This window comes from Oreochromis niloticus, linkage group LG8 (genome assembly GCF_001858045.2).
Source record: "Oreochromis niloticus isolate F11D_XX linkage group LG8, O_niloticus_UMD_NMBU, whole genome shotgun sequence".
Taxonomy (NCBI): Eukaryota; Metazoa; Chordata; class Actinopteri; order Cichliformes; family Cichlidae; genus Oreochromis; species Oreochromis niloticus.
This window is the reverse complement of record NC_031973.2, coordinates 15,964,574-15,982,524: the sequence shown is the minus strand read 5'-3', so window position 1 is coordinate 15,982,524 and position 17,951 is coordinate 15,964,574. Positions and strand designations below refer to the sequence as shown.

Here is a 17,951-nt window from a genome sequence, read left to right as displayed (position 1 = left end):
GCAAAACTTTATCTGCCTATTAAAAAAAGAAGATAATCTTCTCACAAACTGGTGTTTGATTTTGAAACAGGAAAAAAGTGGGGAAACAAATGAAAAGACTAACATTTGAATAAAACCTGAAAGCAAGTAAATACTTTCTATGCTGCCTTATGGTAAACTTTGGTAATATTGATGTATAAAGAACAACACTGGCTGATGATGAAATACAGTCAGCTGGCATGGTGACACTGCCAGTATTAACCTGCAGGGCTGCACTGGGACAAAAAATTGGGCATTTTGACCAGAGACCGGCCCACCAGGTATTAAAGCCATAAAGCCTTTGAATGAAAACGAACGCTGTTGTGACAGTGATGTACACTGTCTTGTTGGTTTATGTATGATTTCTATCAATTTTACGTCAGATAAAAACTTTGTTCGGAAGATTCAGATAATTATTTAATAAAAGCTAGATATTTTAAATGAGAATAAGTAAGAAAAGTATTTCTTTGTGCCCCCCTTTCCCTGTTAATGCCCTACCTGGCCCCCTGGCAACACTTTGCTAGACCCGCCCCTGCACAGTTACCAGCTGTCAGCTACTTAGAAAAGGATCCTGGTGTTATTTGTCTCTCAGAAACAGTTCATAACTTCAACTCATTCATGTCACCTAAAAGGTAAACCTGTTTCTCCATCACCTGTTCAGCTCTGATGAGTCAGTAAGGACATCTCCTGGTTTCATCTGCATGTTTCCCTCTCACCACATATCCAAACCAATATCATGACCAGTAGCTTTTACAGCTGTGGCTCCAGCAAACATCAGCTGATACTAGAAATTAATATTAAATAAATTCTAACAACAGCTGATCAAGCTTAAACGTGCTGCTGTTGTTTAGCGCAACATCCGCTGGTTTCCTCTTTCTGGCACAAAGTGGGCGATAAACAAACAAGAGAAAAGCTGATCAGCTGATCATTGATCAGTTTCATGATTGAAGTAGCAACAGGAGAGGGAGGGGGGAGAATGAGAGAAGAAGAGGCAGCTGTGCAGCAGAGACACATCCAGCTTTGTGTCTTTTTCATTATAGCTTAAGTACAGGACAAACTGCGTCTCTTCTCAGCTCAATACAAAACCTGTAATATTTTCTCTGAATGAGGGACCATTCAATTTTTAAGGAGCCGTTGGCAACTCTACTAACTAACCTTATGAATAAAATAAAGTTCACCATCAGTAACATCACAGCACCCACCCAGCTGTACAGAAACTCCGTCATGCTAGCTAGTACGCAGTATGAGACTGTAAAAAGTCAGCACAACGAAAATAAATTCCACCAAAACTTGGTTTATATCTGACCCAGATAGACTGCAGGTCATAACTTCTTACCTGAAGTTCAGTTCACCTGACACTCGGACTGGCGGCTGCTTCGGGTCTCTCCTCCTCCTGCCTACCCTTCCCTCATCCACCTGCTAGCCGCCGTGGAAGCTCCGCCATGCTCGATGGCCAGTCCAGCTATGTTAAACTGTTAATCTTTCGCCGAAAAACTGTTTTCTGTGGGGCTGTCTTTGCGCTTGGCTCTCCTACCTTTGCTAACATGACGCTCATAGCGCAGAAGCCGATGCTGCATTCACTTACACTCGGATATGTGAGCTTCACTGTGAAGACATAATCGTATATATTTGATATTTCATTGGATTTTATTGTTTTGGCTTCGGGGTGGCACCTGGGGTGGCCAGTCTGGTTGGGGGGTGGCCTGTGCCCCCCAGGCCACCCCGCTGGACACGCCACAGCATACACCCTGCCATGACACGAATCAGTCAGAAGTGCCAGCTTGATGCCGGATCCGGGCCAGACCTGTTTTCTATGAGCCTGGGCCACATAAACCAAACCACAATTGGGCCAGATGTGGAATTCCATCGCATAAACGGTGCCATCTATGCCAGACCTGGCCCCTATCCTGATGACATACGTCTTACCATGCCAGAAGTCAGCCAGCAGTGCCGGCTTGCCAGATCCGGGCCAGACCTGCACAGTCAGAAATAGGGGTACGGAAGAGGTACATTACTGTGCCCCAAGGTACAAAAATGACATTAATACAGTCTAAGGACAAATATTGGACCTCGGGGTAACTATCTGTACCTTTTTTAGCGTCTGAAAGGTACATACATGTTCCTTAATTGTGAAAAGTACTTATTTGTACCCATTCTTTCAAAAGATAAAGTACAGGTTAATTAAGCTCTTTTTGATTAGAGGTTTTTTTAAAAATTCTTTTTGACAGTAATTTATTTGCAACTGTATTGATTTAAGCATATATTTTAGTGTTTTTCTTTTACCCTCTGACCTGTCTTCCCCATGTGATGTTTTGTGTAATGTATGTATGGTCGGAGGGTGAGATGGCGCCGCCATTGCGTGCAATAGGTCGGCAGCCTTATGAAATTTCCCCCTTGTGGGACTAATAAAGGTATATCAATCAATCAATCAATCAATCAATCAATCAATCTTTTATTATTTTCATTGCTGTTGTTGTTTTTGTATTCCCTGAACCCCCCTTATTTTTAAGCTGCTTTAAGAACAATGAATTTATTTGAAAGAAAAAAAGTAAAAATGCATTTAAACATTTTTTTAAGACAGTGTTTTTTTTAAAGTATAACTATTTGGATGAATTGCAAAAAAGCACCCTCGGAGTGCCAGTTGAGCCCATCCTCACAACATCAAACAAAAAGTAGAAGAAGAAACTCAACGAATAGCTGGTGGATTCTAGAACTTTCTGTAAATGCAGCAGGTGCCATTTTGTTTTATCAACGGACGGAGATGGATTACGAACTTGCAAGTCCTGGTGTGCTCTGTTCACTTTCAACCGAGGAACTCTTAACAAAAATACAAGAGTGGGGCTTAGATGTCACCGAAGCTGAAGCTCAGCGTTTCAGAGGTAAGTTTTATTTAAAGAAAAACGTAGAGTAATTACTAATTATTGGTTTAGCCTAGCTTAACGTATATTAGCAATTTAGCTAGTTTCGGAACTCTCTTAGCTCAAATTATGTCTTTTTACAAACGTTTTTACAAACGTTTCATGTGTAAAGTTGAGGTCACAGTTCTGAAAAATGAAAAATGTGTACACACAGTATTTGTATAAGTTTGAACTTATATATGTGGTTCGGCCACAGTCTATGGGTTCGGTAACCCCTGCGCAAGCTGTGAAGACGCTGGTAATGAAGTATCCTTTCCTCAAGGATTGTGAGGGAAATGGTTATGTAAGTTAAATTTAAAATTTGCATAAGGTTCCTTCAAGATTACAAAGTAAAAGTGAAGCTTTTTTCGATCTTGTTTTGTTAGTAAGACAATCTGTAGCCTCTCAGTAGGTTTGTATGAAGTATGTTTACTGATTCTTTGTTGGGTGTATTTTGTGTAGATTGTTTTTACAGTAACTTATGTTTCTGTTCAACAAGCACACATGGCATATGTCTTTGAGACGTAAATTCAAATCAGAGCGGGCACCACTAGTCGACAGTGAGGCAGTGAGGAGTTGTAAGGAGAAGTTTGGTTCTACGAGGAGAGGGCAGCCTAATAAATGTCAACGAACAAGTCAGAGAAATGTTTGTCAGGTTGGTGTGAGGGACATCTTGAGCTATAAAATGTTCTTGCATCTGTTATTACATCTAAAACTAAGGATTAGGGATGCAACTGTACCCCTTTTTTCAAACCGAAACAATACCAATACTTGGATTAGAGCACTTGCTAATACAAAGTACCAGTGCTAATACTTCTACCTCACAAAAAATTATTAATTGGAAGGCGCTAAAAGAGGGTGAACTAGATTTAAAAAAAACAAAACATTTTAAATATGACTCCAAAACTAAAATTTCAAGTTAACAATTAAGATTTTATGTGAAATTATTTCAGAGTTTCCATATTTTAAATATTGGTTCATGGTATCGGTTAACTTTAACCGATACGAGTTCTTTGTGATGCACAGATCGTGTCAGCTCTAATTGTATATTTAGTCTTATGTTGGGTTTCTAATCTGTTTTGACTTTCTCTTCTCACTCTTGCTTTCTTTCAAGGGACCATGCATCCAAGGAGAGGATTTATTATCCATAGACGCCCACTTAAAGGTCTTACAGTGCCAATATCAGAAGATGCAACCAGATACCATGGTGGTTCATAACCGTATGCAGCAAACGTTTGCTTGGCGGCAAAAAGAAATTGCAGATGGTATGCCTGTGGAGGATGTGTTGAAGAAGTACCCCTTCTTAGGGATGCCTACTGGTGTAAGTCAGAAAGCTGAATTGAACTTGGAAATAGCTGTCACATTTAACATGTTTATAGTAGTAAATTTTATTTGCCCTTGACCTTGCTTTCTTCATCTGTCCCTCTTTCCTTTTTTTGTATGTTCATGTAACTTCTTACAGTATTGTTGTTAAATTCTATAAAAAAATAATTATGCAGCACCATACATAATTAATATCAACTTTAGATTATTTCATTTTCATACACTGTTATTTTGTACTGAAAATGAATTTTTTACTTGTAGCTGTGCAACGAACTCGGGTGGATCCAACCAACAACGGGTAATGTAAGCCAGCGATTTCGTGAAGGGCTCTCATGTGTTGCAGCAAAGGTGATTGACCTTACACGAGGGAAAACCCCACTGTACCAGCTCTACCTTGATGCAAGAGAGGAGGCTCTCACTGATGACCTACCAGGTATTTGCTTTTTTTTTTTAACTTCAAGGCTTCCATTTTATATAATTTTTATAGGTAACCAGAAATGCCAGATAAAATGCATGGGTGATCTTGTGTTTTTTTTTTTTTTTTTGCAGATCTTGACACAAGGGCTGCACTTTTATTCCTGCCATACGTCTTCAAGGAGAAACTGGATCTCTTTGTCATACTTGGAGAGGTGTGTGTATTAAAATATTTAGTCTATATAAAAGGAAAACAAATGTATCTTTTGTTAAGAGACTAAGATATTGCTTTCCTCTACCTTCTCTTTTGACTTCAAAGGTTCATCCTAAAACCCCCTATCCAACTGTTCAGCTACTTCATGAAGACTGGAAACCAGTGTTCTCCAGAAGCGCTCCAAACATTGTGAAGTTGGATGGCAGTGAAGTGTGCAGAACCTCGTGTATTTTTGAAGGAATCATCTCTTCTTTCTGCTTGTATTTTGTCTTCAACCTTGCTTACCCAAAACATCTGAAGAACACCCTGATTTTTCTCCAAAAGTACATTGTGAAAATAGATGAGGGTGAGGACCGGCCTCTGCCAATCACAGTCACCAGACAAATAAATCTTCTGTATTGACCACCATGCCTCAGCCATATCAGTGCTCCAAATGTGGCAGAAGAACCTTTAGTTTGACAAAGCTTATTCAGCACATAGGACTTATTCATTCCCATGACGCCAATTTTGATATAACTTGTGGACTCAGTGACTGCTGTTCTTCCTTCAAAAAATATGAATCTTTCAGACGACATGTGTATAGGAAACACAGAGAACAGGTGTTGTGTCCCCATAAAGACTTAGATGAAAATGAGCAGGAGGTAGTCAGTCCACACCCAAATGAATTTGCAAATGACATAACTGAAAATATTGAAACCCCTCCATCCTGGGATGAATTTTTGATAAATTTCAGAGACAGTCTTTTCAAGTTCATTCTTTTTTTTTTTTTTTTTTTTTTTTTTTGTCTGTCCCATTTGGTTCTTAAGCCGTCAGAATTGTTGTCTGAAGACCAACAAGGATACCAAATGGATTTATTTTGCCAAATGGATCATCATGGCATTGCCGTATTGGTCCATTTGATCAAACTTTGTTGTTATTATTTATTTTATTTTCAGTTGTTACAGATGGGACAGACATGACTGGGGGATAGGAAAGGGAGAAAGAAAGAGAGGAAGGAAAAGAAAAACAGAAGGGAAAAGGGACAGTGAGAAAGGGCACTTACAAAGACAAAGAGAAAGAAAAAAAAAAAAAATCTCCTGGATCACCTGTTGAGAGAAAAAGAAGAGAAGACAAGCAAAAAAAACCAAACAAAAACAAAGCAACATACTAAACACAACACCATCACGTTAATCTAGCTGAGTGTGAACAGCAGTAAATACTAAATATTGAAAGTTGTTGTGCAACACGCAGGACAGACAGCGCACAAGGTGCTTTGAAGTAGCAGCTAAGAAAGGTGTAGTTTATGTCTACGAACAGTGAACACCCGTGTGCACACCTGTGTGGATCAACGCGCTTGTATACAAAAGGTTTTCCCATGTAACGGTCTGCTAGAGGGTGTGGAGGCCCATAGCCCCGTCCCCCAGGGCATGAAGCAGGCATGGAGGAGATCCAGGCTCCAGACATCCAGAGGACCCAGAGTGCGAGAGCCCAAGGAGTACCACCGGAGGGGCATCCGTGCCACCTTCCTGGGAAGGGCTGAGGAGATCCCCAGACAAGGGGGTCACCCAGTAGCCACGGAGCAGAAGCCAGAGGGGGCTGCACCGGCGTGCCCGCCGGCTCTGCCGGCAGCCAGCTGTGCCAGAGTGAACCGAGTTGCAGGCCCCGAGGCCGGAGGCCCGAGGGCCCCCTTTGCCCCGGAAGAGGCCTGACCGAGCGACAGGCATCGGGCCCCGCCAAGTAGCCACCGGGAGTGAGCCGGTGCATACCTGAGCGCCCAGCCCCGGACACCAAGAACCACCAATGCACCAACCCCTGAGGGCATCAGTTACCAGCAGGGAGTGTGGTGAGGGGAGATAGGCCTCCACACTTGGAGGGCCTGGGAGTACCCAGGGAGGTGGAGTCTAAGACCCGACCTGACATATAGACACAGACAAACAGGCACACACAGACATAAACATGCTTTCCCACCCTCATGCACACATATACAAACACTCAGCACTCACCCAACGTAGGGATAGACATACATAGACATGTACACACAATCATACTCCCCAAACATACTCTATGCCCCGGGTCCAGGTACCCTCGCCCCCAGAGGGGGAAACGGCACCCAGACCCAAGAGATGTGACCCTTTCCCCCGGGGTGGAGGCAAGCAGACCGCCCCAGGCTCCGCAGCAGCAGGGAGGCCAATCGGACAGCCAACACCTCCTCCCAGCCCCCCGCCCCGATGGCTAGTAGAGAACGGGGGTGTGTGAAGACCCCATACCTCCCTCCTCCCGCTCATGTGTAGTGTTGCTGCGTGTTGTTCTACAGTGCATTTAAAACAAGGGAGGGCATGGTGCTGCTGCCAGAGAGCAGCAGGTGTTAGCACGGCCCCTCCCGAGAACCCTCAATGTCTACATGGATTTAAAATTGAGAGGTGGGCACCGGCGCCAGAGGTAGGGTTGAATACACAGACCGTCCTCTGGACGCCGTTAACGTGATCACCCTCAAGGCCCTATATATATATATATGTGTGTGTGTGTTATGAGAGTGTGAATAATGTGGATGTCTAAGTTGTGAAATAAAATTGAGGCACAGGTGGCCAGAAGGGGACAGAGGGGGGGGGAATGCCTCCCCTGCACCCTGGTGACACACCCGCACCCCAAGGCCCTACCTGTGTGGGTGGGTGTGGTGGAGCGGGAAGAGGGAGGCAGCCGGGGATGGGGAGGAAAAGAAGGGAGGGGCAAGATGCCCCTCCTTAGGGCCAGTTCCCCGGCTGACCCCAGTAGGCACCCCCGTCCTCTAGTACCCACCAAGGCAAGGGAGCCCAGGCCCATCCCGATCGGGGCCCACGGCAGCAGCACCGCTAAGCCCCACAGGACCTGGGGAAGCCCACCCCACCCCACCGCAGAGGAAACTATACCCACCCCAACATTCAATCATCTCCAGACTACACAAGACAACAGACACCCAGGTTAGGTTTATTCTCCACCTCTCCTGTGTCTCTCCCCCACCTGCAGAGTGGACTTCTGCAAGGATGGAACAACCTCCCTGCCAGTTGAAGAGTCCCCCAGTTAGGTCGATGCACCAGAGGCCCCCTGCGCCAGGGCTGAGCCCCCGTGCACCCACCGGCCCACAACCTCGGCGACACACCGACGAGGACCGAAGCCCCCAAGGCCCAGCCAGAGCCCCATCACCGAGACGAAGCACCCCCGAACCCCAAGCCCCCCGCCTGCCCCGGATCCACTCAGGGGCAGCCAGGCTACCAGGCCAGTAACCTACGTCCGCCAGTACAGACCATCCCCCAGCCCCGCTGCACGCAGCCACGAGGAGAACACCCTCTAAGAGCGACCAGAGCCACTCACCAGGTTATGACCACAACCCCCGGGTTGTGCCCTCCAGGGATAACGTCTCTAGGGGTTCTCCTGGCGCCCTAAGCCCATCCCAACCTCCACATCAACCACAATAGCGAAGGCAGGACCAAACCATGACCCCCCACCCCCACTAGGTGATGAAGCCGATCAAAGGAGCCCAAAGGGATTGATCAAATGTGGTGGCAGAGGCTGTATCAAGACTAATGTGATCTATTAGATGGTTTTTATATTGATTAGAATTAAGATTATTTTTATTTTTCCAGTTAAGGAGGACCGTTTTCTTGGCAATGCATAGGGCTGTAAAAACAATGTGGGCTGTGTTTATTTCTGCAGTGACCTCATCCAAGTTGCTCAGCAAGCACACTAAAGGGGAGGCTGGAATGTTACATTTCAGACACTTTGATAAGTCTTCACATATCTCACGCCAAAACTTCTGCACTGGTGGACAGAACCAAAGGGCGTGGATGTAATTGTCTGGTGTATTGCCTTGACAGTGTGAGCAGTTGTTGGAAGATGTAAAGCCCATCTTGAACATCCGATGACCTGTATAGTGCACTCTATGTAGTATTTTGTATTGTATTAATTGCAGACTGGGATTTTTAATCAATTTAAAGGTTTTTAAGCATACCTGAGACCAGAAGTTTTGGTCTAAGCTTACTGATAAATCTGCTTCCCACTTTGCAATAGGAAGGGATATTGATTCATCTATTTTAGAAAGTGTTCTGTATATTTTAGATAATAATTTGGGGGATTTAAGAGTAAGAAAGTGTACCGCACTTGGTGGTGTTTGTAATTCAGCTTGACTGAGGTTAAATCTCTTTTTTACTATGGATTTAATTTGTTGATATTCTAAAAATCTTTTCTTGTTGATCCCATATTGTGTAACTAGTCTGTCAAATGGAATAAATTCTGTTCCCTCTAATATATGTTCTAAGTATTTAATTCCTTTACAACTCCATTCTGGAAAATTAATCATATTATTGTTTTGTAATATGTCAGGGTTATTCCAGATAGGTGTACGTTTGCATGGGATTAATGAGGACGCTGTCATTTTTAGAAACTCCCACCATGCTGTCAGAGAAGAGCTGATGTTGATGCTTTTAAAGCATTCATGTCTTTTGATGTTTGAGCTGATAAATAGTAGGTCTGAAATTTCTAGATTATTACATAGTTATACATATTCAAGTTCATTCTTAAGTGCAGAGAGAAAAATTCTTTACCAGTCTCTGTTCAGGAAGAAATTGTGGAAGACGTAAATTTTCTGATGTGTTTTTTCAAGGAGAACTACGATGCTTTTATAGCATATCATTTAGAGAAAATGGGTCTTGACGTGTCTTTGTGTCCAGAGCTTAAAAATGTCCTGCATTCAAATGAATTTTTTGAGAAGGCTTCAACAGCTATTCGATCTCCTTATTTGGTCAAAGAACATTGCAAATCAAAGCTCAACATGACAGAGCCTGTTCATTGCAAATTAAGAGACTCTGTGGGTCATACAGTTGGCTCGTATTCATATGTGCCTGTTGATAAGGTGCTAAAAAATTATCTTTCTCATGAAGATATACAAGATCACATTTTTTCAAGTGGCAATTCGGAAACTGATGAATTTCTAACAGATTACTCTGATGGAGAAATCTTCAGACATCATCAATTCTTCAAGGATAACCCAAATGCACTGCGACTCCATTTTTATGAGGATGAATTTGAAGTACTTAATCCCCTAGGATCTAAACGATCCAAACACAAACTTAGTGCATTTTATTACACTGTAGGCAATTTGGACAAAAGGTACACTTCTCAGCAGAGACACATTCATCTAGCGTTATTGGTACGCTATTCTTTCGTTAAGCGGTGTGGTTGGCATGTTATCCTTAAACCTTTGCTTGATGATTTGGAAAAACTTTCCACTGATGGCTTTACTTTTACCATTGATGAAACTGAACACACTATTCATGCTGCTCTTGCAACTTTATCTTGTGATAATTTATCAGCTCACATGATTGGTGGTTTTTCTATGTCATTTAACACTGGTAGAATTTGTCGGTATTGCATGGCTTCTTATGAAGATATGAAACAATCCTTTGAGGAAGAAAGCTTTGTTTTAAGAACATCAGAGGTTCACCAGTATCATCTTGCACGAATCCAAGAATTTCCGGATGATAAAACAATATATGGTGTAAATAGTTCATGTCCTTTTGACAGACTGAGTTATTTCAGTGTTACGCAAGCTTTACCACCTGATGTAATGCATGATCTGTTGGAAGGTGTAGTTCCTCTAGTTATGAAACTAGTGATTTGTAAAGCCCACACTGAGAAGCATATTACAATTAGAGAGATCAATGAAGAATTGCAAAAAATTCCCATTGGTCAGAATGACAAAACAAACAAACCAGTACAGTTATCAGAGAGACTTCAGAGTGTTGGTATTGTTGGATCAGCATCTCAAAAGTGGTGCCTGTTCAGATTGCTGCCATTTCTGATGGCAGACCGTGTGCCACCTAATTGTAAATATTGGCATGTTTTTCTTCTATGTCGTGAAATAACAGAGATTGTAATGGCTAAAAAAGTGCGAAAAGAGAATATTTTATTGTTGAAGTTGCTTGTCCATGAGTTTCTCACAAAACTGAAAAGTGTATTTGGGGATGTAATTACACCAAAGTGTCATTATTTAATCCACTATGCAAGACTGATTGAAATGTTCGGCCCTCTACGTTTGTTATGGTGTATGAGATTTGAAAGTAAGCACCAGTATTTCAAAACGTTGTCCCGCAATTGTAGAAATTTTATGAACATTGCTACAACTTTGAGCAACAGACATCAGTTCAGACAGTGCTGGGAGTTTTCTAACAAAAGTTTACTTGGTGAATTTGAAAATGTTTTTGGAAAAAGTGTGACTACACCATTTTTGTCATTACCACTGGAACTGCAACAAGCACTGACAGTCTATTGTGGCTTTTCTGAAGTTGATAGTGCTAAGAAAGCTTTCCAGCGTGTGTCAGAAGTAATTGTGAACAGTGTCAAATACTGTGTAAGAGATGTGTTTGTCATTGATGTACTGCATTCAGAGAAGATTCCTCTGTTCTGGCAAATTAAGTACATATTTAATATTGACACAATGTGGATCTTTTGTGGAAAAATTCTCATTCCTCTGTTATATGACAACCATTTTCATTCATACAGTGTTAGAGTTGATAGTGAATGGACGTTGCTAAAACCTGGACAGGAAATTGATGTTGCAGCTTATGACACATACTCTGTTGATAACAGTTTGTATGTAACAGTTAAGCAATGTATTTAAGAAGGTAATAAATGTGACAAGTATTTTTGACTTTGTATCTTCAATTTTTCAAATCTTGAGAGGAAAAATATAGGAAATCTGTGTGTAGATACTGAACCTTTAGAAAGACATTTTTGTACTCCTTTTAGGGGTTCTTTTTTGTACTTTGTACTAAGGGTACAACTTTGCCCTTTAAAGTACAGGTTTGACGTGTAAAAGGTACAAATTACAAGGGTACAAATCAGTACCCACAGTTTAGGGTACAGAACGGTACCTTAGAGGGTACCACCCCAGTGACAAGACATTGTACCCCTATAGGTACATTTCTGTACTTTAATTTCTGAGTGTGTGCTTGCTACGTGGGAGCTCACATTGAGCAACAAAAGTAAAAAAGCGATACAGTCCAATCTAAAAAATATCTCAAGGAAGAGTTGTTTATGGTGGAAAATTGGTTCAAACATCAGCGAGGCTTGTGTTCAATTTAAAAACCCTGAAAACCTAATCCACATCTTACATTCAAATTAAACAATATGTTGTGTTAACAGCTCCTCTACTGATAAACACTGGTCCAGGGATTCTTGATACATGTTTCTGGTAGCCAGTGCACATGATATAATATCTTAATGATGTGGTTCTGTAGAACTGTAACAATAAGTGGATTTTCTTTGCCCCAAAACACCCACAGTCCTTTCTGGTTGTGTGTATTACTCTGTGCTTCATAAATATCTGGCAGCACTTATTCCTCAAACTGTGTTTAAAATGTGAGTTATTTGGTACATTCCTGAGTTTTCCAAAACATTTAATCCAGATTTGTAATCTTACTTATTTCATTAACATTTCTTTTAACCATTTTTAGCTAGATGGCAAACATATGAAAGACTCTTAAACCTAATTATACAACAACAGTGGTATAACCACTCTCAATAAAAGATGCCCAATAAACTAGTGTGCACCAAGCACCATAATGCAGGCTTTTGAACTTTATGCTAATGAGTACATGAAGTGTACCTCTACCTCTATAGATGAAAAGAGTCAGTATCATACCTTCTGGATCTGCTGATTTCTTTTTGATGTAGCAGCTCTTTTACTTAGCCTGTATTATCAACTGCAGATGATGAAATCCTCTTTGTTTGAGAAAATGTCCTTAAACTATTTTTGTTCCTACTTACTGAGTTCCCAAGCTATTTCTCTAATAAATGAATAAACTGTTTGAACAAGAAATCTATCATGGTATCATGGCATGGATGCATGATATTGCATCCATCTCACTTGGACTACTTGTTTCAAGGCCAGGTAGCAGAAGTACATTGAAGCTCTTATGCCTTCAAACTTATATTATTATAGATGACATAAAGTTTACCCAGTGATGCAACTGAGCAGTGCTTTAGGCCAGCTGACACCTCTGCTGGCCCTGCTAGGCACTTTGATCCTTGCCAGCATGCTGGTAACCCTGCTGGTCAAAAGGCTCGCTGCCAAAACTTTGGTCTAGGAACTAACCAGATAAAAAAGGATCAATAATTTTAAATCATTCATTATTCAGAATTTTTTAATTGTAATTTTTCATCTGAGTGGCTTTTTGTTTGAGGTGTGTTTCTGTATTTATGGTAAGGTATGTAGTACATTTTCTTTAAATCTAAAGAAAATGATATATGCAGTATCCTCCTAAGACCCGAACTCTATCATTTTTAATTTGTCTTTGCTATTTGGGCTGATTGGGACCTGATGAATGTAAAAACAAGGAATTACGTTATTTTTTATTTTTTTTAAACTTGATTATTGTTTCCACATGTTTCCACATTATGTCCACATACGAGGACATTTGCTTTAAATTTCAATAGAACAGTGGCAGCATAATGTCCTCGTAAGTGGATATCAGGCCCTTGTAGAGCAAAATTGAGTATTTGGTCTAGACAACCCAAAATGTGATGTCTATACTACATACTGCATACTGCATACTACTAATACTGCAATACAAAGCAAATAATTGTTGCAATAATAAATGTCAATAATATAAAAATGAGGGACATCTATGAATGTGTTTGCCTGCTTCCCGTGCAATACATACTACATTTTAGAGACCATATCCTTGTCCCTCTCTCTCAACCAACACCAAACTTACAAAATAAAATTACATTTGCATTATATGCGATATGTTTGTGTGACATTTAAATATAGTTACATGTTACTATTTATGCTTGTCAATAATCATCAAGCAAGTGTTGAAATTTTGAAAATCATTAAAAAGCTTATATTTAACAAGTTTATCTCACAGATCTTATCTGTCTTGCTGCAGATAAGAACATCTGCAACGAAACTATGCAATAAAATATGTTCTGTTGATAAATTCTAGGATGTGTCATGGAGCTATAAGTGCATCAAAACCAAGGGGGGATTTTGAGTATGTGTTTCTTCCAAATATGAATCAATCTGCCACTGTATCAGCTGGAAAAAAACAAAACAAAGGGAAGGGTTTTTTTTTTTTTTAATGGCTGTGTCACAGTCTGGGGCAGACTGTATGTGTTTGCAAGAGAGGACTCAAACGCAGACCAAAAACTGAACGTGACGTGGATTTAACAAAAAACAAGCCTTTTATTGAGGCTAGGAAACCAGGAACAAACAAAGGGCATAGGTGAAACTAAACAATAACCTAAACTGGGTGAACTAAAACTAAACATGAAAAAAACCTTAAACATGGTGAACTGACATGGCTACCTGAAGTTGTGACGTGGATGCGCAGACGACCTGACAAGGAATGACTGAAAGCACACGGACTAAATACACACAGGAGGATAATGAGGGAAGTGGGAACACATGGAGAAACAGCTGACACACATGAACATAACGATGTCACAAGGAGAGAGTAAAACTAAAAACATTGAACATAGGAACACAGGACCCCTTCAAAATGAAACAGGAAACAATGACACGCAGACATGACAACGTGAACTTGACAACATAAGACTCACAGACATGAAACACATGAAGGGCAAGGGAGACTTCACAGGGGTTGAAAACACAAGGGGGAACTAATAAGCAAATGAACATAGGAGACCTAATGAGCTTAAACATACAATAAACATCAAAAGAACTAAAACTCAAAACACTGGGTCATAAGACCCAGGATCGTGACAGGCTGTAACGTTCCTTACGTGAATTTGTAGGATAAAAATTTTCAGTTTTGGACTTTTGAAGTTATTTGTACACAGTGTGCTCTCTTAGCTGTTACATTTCACAATCAGCAAACAAAACATTTTACCAGATGAGTCACTGTCAGTTCATACTGATCATAAACCACACCTGTGCTCATTTGTTTGAGGAACGAGTGGCACGTTCAAGACATGACAAGTTTATCTGAGAACAAAAAAGGCTTGGCTTGATAACACTTGGATTTTGATTTAATGTTCAGCTTTTACTAATGCTGGGTTTTTTCCTCCTTCCTGGACAATAAAAAATATTTTCTGTTCCAAGTACACTGCTGTTTTTCACAGCCACATCGCAAAATGTCACAAAATAGGTTACTGTAAAATGTAAAACTAGTACAGTGAAGAAGATCATATAAACCTTGAAAAAAATTAAAATGATAGTTAAAGAAATACAACATTAGTCACATGATAAAATCTAGCTTCTCTATAAGAAGATTCTTTATGTATCTGTAATACATAGTGAGCAATAACATGTCATAATAAAATGTCAGTCACCTCTGCACTCATTTCCTAGAAAAATGAAACCTTTAAGACATAATAACTTTATTTGAGAACAAGAAAGGCTTGGCTGGATAACACTTGATAAAATGCCCAACTTTAACTGGTCCAGAGTGTTTTCCCTCGCTTTCTGAACAATAAGATGTTGTTGCTGCAAAATCATTGCCCCTTTTCATAACCACATAAAACATTTAATAAAAATCTTAGTGTAAAATGTACAATGAAAGCCATAAACCCTGAAAACAACACCCATAAAACTACAAAAGAAATGTTCAAAAGAACAAAACTATAGACTGGAAGTAGTAAAACAATGCAACATTTGTGGCATGATCAAATGTAGCTTCGGGCTAACAAGGTGTACTAAATGTTTATGATAACTGTGACAATTTATTATAATATATAGAGAGAGCAATAATATTTAATGCAAGTATCACAATTGCTACTTCTGTTCACATAAATCATATGATTACTGTAATCCTGAGTGGATTCACAAAGGACTTGAAATGAACAATAAACTCAGATGATTCTTTTCATTATCATTATGCAGGTGAATATTGATATGAATATATTTATATTATACACTATAATGAATATGCCATTCAATCAGTCTTATAGTTCCTTATCTGTGCTTAAATTTAGGTATAAACCTGACAGTTAAAATGCAATGCATATTCATTTAATTTTTAAATGAATAAAGATGCTGTTTTCAGAGGTACACTCATGATGAGTTGAAAAACAGTGCTTATTCTCTTGCTGTACTGTGCCATAATGTGATATGTAATACAGCAAATGCCTGAAATCGAATCAAAAGCAGGTACATAGGTAAGAGCACAAGGAAGTACAAATATGAAATATTGCTCTACAAATGATTAACAGTGAGGGATTTTTTCGAGCGATAAAATGGCTTAAATGTGTTACCGACCCCTGTCATGGAAACAGTAAACTACTGGAAAGCCCCATCATGAGGACACATTATCCTGCTGGAAACGTCCGTCAGAAGATTAGTAGACGGTAGTTATACAGGGATGAACATGATCAGCATTGGTGTTTAAACAATGCTGTGCCCAAACCCCTCATGTTGATGTGGATCTGGCCCCTAAATGCAGTCCGAAACGTGGGCATGTCACGATTTTCAGTGGCAGAGGACCCAAAATGCAAAGGATGAGAGGCGAAACTAGATTTTTTTTTAAAGCATGCTGTTTATTATGGCCGATAACAAAACATTAAACAAACAAGAAAACCAACTAAACGAGAAACTAATCACAAAAACCTAAACTGGGAAAAGAAGAAACATTAAACTTGGAAAGCCTGGAAATCCCTGAGCAGTTGAGACATGGAGGCACGTCGACAAGGGACAATTGGAAACTGACACAATATATACACATGAGGAGAGACAAGGTAAGTAGAAACGTGGGGAACACAGCAGGAATGAATTAGACATGACGAAACACGGGAAGCAAAACTGAACACACTGAATGCAGGACGAGACTCTGTCAAAATAAAACAGGAAGTAAAACACTAAGACCATGGCTGTATCTCAATTCAGGGCCTGCATGCTTTGGAGGCTGCATTTGAAGGCCGATTACGTCACAGCGACGCGATGAAGGCTGTCCCAATTTGAAGGCTGCTCCAAATGAAAAACGCGTCCTCCTTTTCCCCAGATTTGAAGGATAGGTCGGGTGTATCCTTCATGGCCCACCATATCCCAGAATTCATAGTGCAGCCCAGCCAATTCCAGTTTCCAGCAATGCGGCAGCTACTTAGTTGTAATATTACTCTTATTAAACTCTTTTTAATACTTTATTATTTAAATTATTATTTATAATATTTGTATAATAATATAATAATGCTTTTCAAACATGGCAATGGGAAAGAAGCACAGTTAAAGAGTCTGAAATATTACTCTTTCTGGGTGACAAAATAACATATTTTCAGGTGAGAATGTAGCTTTGTAAACTTCAAATATCTGCTTGGTTTATCAAGACATCACATATTCGCAAAAGTGCTCCGGTTTTCAGAGACATCTGTTACCCACCAGCTCGTAAGCTGACTGGGTGTTCAAAGCTCACTAGAGCTGGCGAGAACACCGGACTCCCGGCACATCGTTTTCACATCGCCCCGCGGACTTTCTCTACTCAGGTTAAACATGATATATAAGTCTCTTAAATAACTTAAAAATGTTATTGTTTGGCTTCTTTCAGTGTTTATTTGTTCCTGAGTAAATCAGATTGGCTGAGATTAAAGTTATAGTTTTCAAACAGCTGAATTGTTATATTTTGTATTTATATTTATATTTCACATATTTTTCCTGTTATGTATAGTCAACATAGACAAAAACAAGCCAGACTTTCGATTTTCTTCATGCAGCAAATTTAATGAGGAAAAAACATTTTATCTTCCTCCACTCCCTCTTCCTGACTGTGAGTACAGTATTTACCATCACTAATATTTTGAGAATGATCTACTATGTCAGCAGTAAACCCTTTGTCCGAGATCTGTATCTATGGCTGTTAAGAGATTTTTACTTGTTTTACTATACTTTTATAAAGCCTATGTTTTACATCTTTAGCACACATATTGCTGCAGTGGAAAATAACCACTCTTGTATAACTGCTTGTGAAACCAGTGTTTCAACTACTTTTAGAGAAAAACAGGAAACGCCTAAGGAACTTGAAACAAGAAGATTATGCCATATTCACGAGGACGAAGACATGCAGAAGAGTTATCGAAAGGGGAAGTACGCCTTTGCCCTTGTCAGAGTTATGAAACTATAC

At 40.2% G+C, this 17,951-nt stretch overlaps 2 protein-coding genes across 4 annotated transcripts in view; both read left to right on the top strand.

Annotated features, from left to right (window-relative positions):
• LOC100707335 (alpha-tectorin) overlaps window positions 1-17,951 on the top strand; it is a 49,611-nt gene that overhangs the window by 17,925 nt on the left and 13,735 nt on the right. The window lies entirely within an intron of this gene.
• On the top strand, window positions 3,156-11,527 carry LOC109203249 (sterile alpha motif domain-containing protein 3). Of its 3 annotated transcripts, none has more exons than XM_019362610.1 (6): window positions 3,156-3,219; window positions 4,030-4,236; window positions 4,500-4,671; window positions 4,788-4,867; window positions 4,972-5,615; window positions 9,389-11,527. In XM_019362610.1, the coding sequence occupies exons 5-6, from the start codon at window positions 5,274-5,276 to the stop codon at window positions 11,495-11,497; spliced, it is 2,451 nt and encodes an 816-aa protein (XP_019218155.1). In that variant the 5' UTR covers window positions 3,156-3,219; window positions 4,030-4,236; window positions 4,500-4,671; window positions 4,788-4,867; window positions 4,972-5,273; the 3' UTR covers window positions 11,498-11,527. The 3 variants fall into 3 exon arrangements, 2 of the variants coding, with proteins under 2 accessions (XP_019218155.1, XP_019218157.1); XR_003221437.1 differs by having other exon boundaries at window positions 3,162-3,219; window positions 4,972-5,342; window positions 11,028-11,527; XM_019362612.2 differs by lacking the exon at window positions 9,389-11,527 and having other exon boundaries at window positions 3,162-3,219; window positions 4,972-5,542.